The sequence below is a fragment of the Stegastes partitus genome, unplaced genomic scaffold (genome assembly GCF_000690725.1).
Source record: "Stegastes partitus isolate 25-593 unplaced genomic scaffold, Stegastes_partitus-1.0.2 Scaffold1319, whole genome shotgun sequence".
Lineage (NCBI taxonomy): Eukaryota > Metazoa > Chordata > Actinopteri > Pomacentridae > Stegastes > Stegastes partitus.
The window spans coordinates 189,182-194,007 of NW_007579050.1; the positions used below are offsets into that span (position 1 = coordinate 189,182).

Sequence of the window (4,826 nt, forward strand, 5' to 3'; positions counted from 1 at the left end):
AGTATCAAAGATAACAGCATCTAGCTCTTTGTTGTGTTGGGCCTTAAGGCTCCTTGTCATCCAAGACAGTGCTGTGCACACAGATTCAATAATTGATTCAATCAAGTCATCAGGGTAGTCAGTGCTGCAGCAATATCAGGTTATAGCAGCCCAGCAATCTTCTTCTGTACATAAAATGGCTCTGTGCTCGGTGTTTTCTTTCCTCTTCCTCCAGGTCCACGATGAGACAGAGTTTGTGGAGAGACTCGGCTGTGCGGACGTCGCAGGTGTCAAGGTCCTCTCCATCTTTGGCAACACTGGGGATGGCAAATCACACACCCTCAACCACATTTTGTTTGGTGGTGAGAGTGTGTTCTACACCTCCAAGTCCCCCAGCTCCTGTACAGTGGGAGTGTGGGCCGCTTACAACCCCTCTCTTAGTCTGGTCGCCCTGGATACAGAGGGCCTCCTGGGAGCCGCCGCCAATCAGAACCAGAGAATGCGGCTGCTGCTGAAGGTAATATTAGTGGTCGCTGGTTTGTTTTGTTGGAATTATCGTGTTCATGTGGACAGTGAAAAATACTGTGCTGCTTAGCTTTGGTTCTGGATATGGATTTTGTACTTTGAGGCAAGCTCAGGGTTTCTACTTTGCAGTTCTTTTTAAGTCCCTTTTAAGTCTATTATGGGTCCTGAAGGTGTTGTAGCACCACCAGAGGAGCACACAAGTGAAAGAGGTATCCACACTTTAAATACTACCAGAGAAAGATTCAGTACATCCCAGTATAAGAGTAAACTCTGATACGATATAGTCAGATGTCAAAGGCAGTGTGCCAGAAATACCAGGATGTCCAACTACATCAGGTTCTATTTTGCAGCAAACAAGCCAGCGTGCTTTTCTGACCATTCAGACCCACAATGCTGTGCACGGCATAATATCCATCACATATGTCACGTTGTCTCGCGCGAGAATAAACAAGCTTCGGCACCGAGAGAGCACAGAGAGATGACAGCTCATTTCACACTACAGACTGCAGGAGACAAGTGAGCAAGATGGTCGAAGCTTAAGACGTAATAATATGACAAATTAGTGTGTCTCACTTGTAAACTGTATGCAGCAGGACATACTTTGTAAGGACAGCTGGAGTATCTACTGAAAGTAAAAAGGAAGTGATTTGGCATGCAGCCCTGATTTTAAGCGCAGACAGGTACATAAGACAACTTACCTGTAAATATGGCGTACCAGTAAAAGAGAGGACGTGTGTGGAGAACGGATGGGAGTATTACTTTGTGCTTAGCTAAAAATTATAAAGTGTTCCTCATCACTTACTGCTGCTGTATTTGTTCTACATGTTATGTGTGTTGAAGAAATTTTGCTCATAGTCCTCATGTGAAATTTGCTGTAGTGGGTGTTTATTAGTATTCCGGTATACGGTGGGCTCACCAACACAGAGCATGAGTCTGTGAAGGTGGACCGACCCTGAACATCTGCAGAGTCACACATTTATAGGGTAAGTCAGAGGGTAGGGGGGGCCTGTATGTAAATACAGAGGTGAATAGAGGTAAATTAACATACAGTTGCTAATCAAGTGACCGGAGGTAAGGGGACAATGAACAACAGGGGGTGGAATCGGGTGCCTGTGACAGGAGGTGGGAAAACACATGACAAAAGGTGATGGGAAAACACGTGGCAACAGGGAACGAATTCAGGGGTCCTTGACCATCAAAATAAAAGAAAATGGCTTTCTTCATCATGTGTTTAGACTTAGCTAGATGTGGCACCATGTTTTCCACGTCCAGCTTTCATAACGCTCGCATGGTAATCTCATGAGCAAAGCGTTGTGAAGCAACGTGTTCCTTAGTGTTGTGGTTTTCAATGCGTCCTGTTGCCTTGATGAAAGCCTCTCTTATTGTCATGTACATTTTCTCTCCTTTTCTCCAGGTGTTGGCAGTGTCTGATATCGTTGTCTATCGTACACGAGCGGAGCGACTCCACAATGACATGTTTCACTTCCTGAGTAGTGCCTCAGGGGCCTACCTGAGGCACTTCACCCCAGAGCTGAGGGCCCTGTCGAGTCGATGTGGTCTAGATGTGCCCCTCTCATCTCTTGGGCCTGCTGTCATTGTCTTCCAGGAAACGACACACACCCAACTGCTGGGCCAAGGTAGGGGGAAGGGAACTACTGCAGGAATACAAAACCACATCTAAGTTTTTTCAATCCTAATTTTTTCAGAATTTACTTTTAGGAGGGTTGAATGATTTGTTCTGTGGTTCCAGTTTTCCAATTAAAATATTTATGTCCTTACTTCCTGTTGTAGACTCAAAGGTGCCCGGTCATGCTGACACGCTGCTCCAGAAGCGATTTCATGACCTGAATTTGGGAACAGAGGCCTTCAGTTCGGTACAGTATGTCGGCACTCAGACCATCACACCTCCCACAGAGTACAGCAGACTGCTGGAGGCTGTCGAGCAGCAAGTGAAGAACACTCACACTCGCTCCCCCCGCCAGCCTGGGATAGTGTTTCACGCTCTGGAAGTAAGTGGTTAAGTAGAGGTTTAGAGAGCTTTAACAGAAAATGAAGAAAGAGCAAATCTTTGTCTCTCCTCTGCTTCCTTTCAGCTCTTATCTGGTTTATTGTCCACTTTTCCTCCTTCTAATACCTTCCTTTTTATGTTTAGGCTCTGAGTGAGCGTTTCTGTGGAGAACTATCAGAGGACAAGATGACACTGTACTCCTTCTTCCCTGACGAGTACTTCACCTGCTCTGCCGTCTGCCTCAGCTGCAAGTAAGTCATTATCATCAGCTACACTGCAGAGCTCCAGTTGCACGTGCTGGAGTTTTGACCTGGGTTAAACCTAAATCCCAAAAGTAAGTAGTTCCTGAGGCATTACAGGGTTAACTCTACTGTACCTGCATAAAAATGAAACTGATCTCATCCTTTACCTAATTTAGTGTTAAGTGTTTTCGTTAAATGTCTTTTATCTGCAGTGTCTTTATAGTCAAAACAATGAAAGTAATCCTTAGATTATGTAAGGGTTTATTGCAGATAGCTAGGAATGTGTGGGATGTTTGTATCACACTTCCCTTTTTATTACTGAGCTGCAAACTGTAGAGTTCCACAGCTCTGGATGCTTTATGAGCGATCACTGGGTCCCTTCTCAAAGAGCAGTGTCACTTATTCAGCCTTCTAGATGTGGAGACAGGTCAGACAGCCATATGATCTGAAAGCATTTTCCACTTGGTGTCGCCCCTGCTTTACCATTTAATTCACCGTTTCTGTCTATAAACACAAACACAAATCTTTTAGTTGTCTGTGTTTTCCTTGTGGATATTAACTGTTTCCCCAGTGGGATACATAAAAGTTGATGTCTTCTCCATGTTTTTTTGAAAAGCAAAACCTACTCTGTTCCTATCCAATCTCTTTGTATTTCTTCTTTGGGATTTGGGATTCTGTCCTGGATACGTGGCCTGCACACATAGTTAAAACATTTTCATACAAACTCTCACTGGCTCTGTCATGTTGGTCTGAATCTTTCAGCATTCGCTGTAAAAATGGAATGAACCATCTGAGAGACAGGGTCCCCCACATGGCGGATGGACTGTGCCAGTATGCGCACCAGTTCAACAACAAGGTCCTCATCTGTAAGGTAAGACGGGATCCTCTCAGCCAGTTTAGGTCAACATTCATTCTTCCTCATTTCTCTCTTTTTCCAATTACTCTTCACATGCTGTCTTTTGTGTATTTCTTACGTATTACTTTCTGCATCCTGCATCTCCAGAGGTGCTATGAAGGAGGCAGAGAGGTGATCGTTGTACCTAAAACATCCGCCTCCACCGACAACCCATGGTTTGGACTGGCCAAGTACGCCTGGTCAGGGTAGGTAAATACACACCGTGACACTCCTTCATCGCCTTCCAGCCAATTATCTCACATTCACTCTCACCTTGTTCCTCTCTCTTCCTCTCTTTCTCTTGCTCTTGGACAGGTATGTGTTGGAGTGTGGTAGCTGTGGTGTAATCTACCGCAGCAGACAGTACTGGATGGGAAACCAGGACCCTGAGAGCGGCGTGGTGCGATCTGAGGTCAAACACGTCTGGGAGGGAGTGAGTACTCCAGCCTTCCTCTGTTCTTTATCCCTTAGAGCTGTTTACATACATATAGACCTTTTAAAAAAAATCGATATCTCCTATGAATTTTAAGACCTACATTCAGGATTTTCACACAAGATTTAGTCGAACAAAAACACTGAGATTACTGTTGGATGACATTATGCCCTGTTTCAGGTTGAGCCCAGAGATCAGACACTGTAGTTTAAATGTTAATGTGAAAATGAACATTTCGTTGTCTTTTCCCTCAAGAAAACGTGCACAAGTTGAGAGTTTTGCGAATCGTCATAAGTTACTGGATATTCTTCCTTCTTTTGTCTTTCAGTCGGACACCTTCCTGACCAACCACCAGAACGCTGCCCAGAGGGTCCTGGACGGGATGAACTACATGATTCAGTCGGTGTCCGAGTACGGCACCGGCCCCACCAAAGCTGTGACTGCCTGGCTCACCGATCAGGTGGCACCTCCTTACTGGAGACCCAACGCAGAGATCACTGTGAGTATGAAGAACTTCAGCCGAGATTCACAACAAACACAGCAGGAGAAACTGGCAAATAGACATTTTACAAAAATGTGATGCTTTGTAGACAACAACAGTGATGTCATGCCTGTTAGTCGCTGTATCCTCCTATATGATGGTTAATCGATCAGTTGTTAATATTTTAATGATTAAGAATATATTAACTGTGGTGGTAGAAGTTGAAGGATGTACAGTTTGATTGTCAGAAAAATGTATTCTAG

General features: G+C 44.6%; 1 protein-coding gene across 1 annotated transcript in view; it reads left to right on the forward strand.

Moving 5' to 3' along the window:
- LOC103369702 (zinc finger FYVE domain-containing protein 1) overlaps window positions 1–4,826 on the forward strand; it is a 20,080-nt gene that overhangs the window by 1,606 nt on the left and 13,648 nt on the right. The window contains exons 2-9 of the mRNA XM_008298480.1: window positions 215–496; window positions 1,919–2,141; window positions 2,296–2,513; window positions 2,657–2,763; window positions 3,517–3,625; window positions 3,758–3,855; window positions 3,965–4,082; window positions 4,411–4,581. Of these exons, the coding sequence (XP_008296702.1) occupies window positions 215–496; window positions 1,919–2,141; window positions 2,296–2,513; window positions 2,657–2,763; window positions 3,517–3,625; window positions 3,758–3,855; window positions 3,965–4,082; window positions 4,411–4,581 (1,326 nt within the window). The remainder of the gene's footprint in view (window positions 1–214; window positions 497–1,918; window positions 2,142–2,295; window positions 2,514–2,656; window positions 2,764–3,516; window positions 3,626–3,757; window positions 3,856–3,964; window positions 4,083–4,410; window positions 4,582–4,826) is intronic.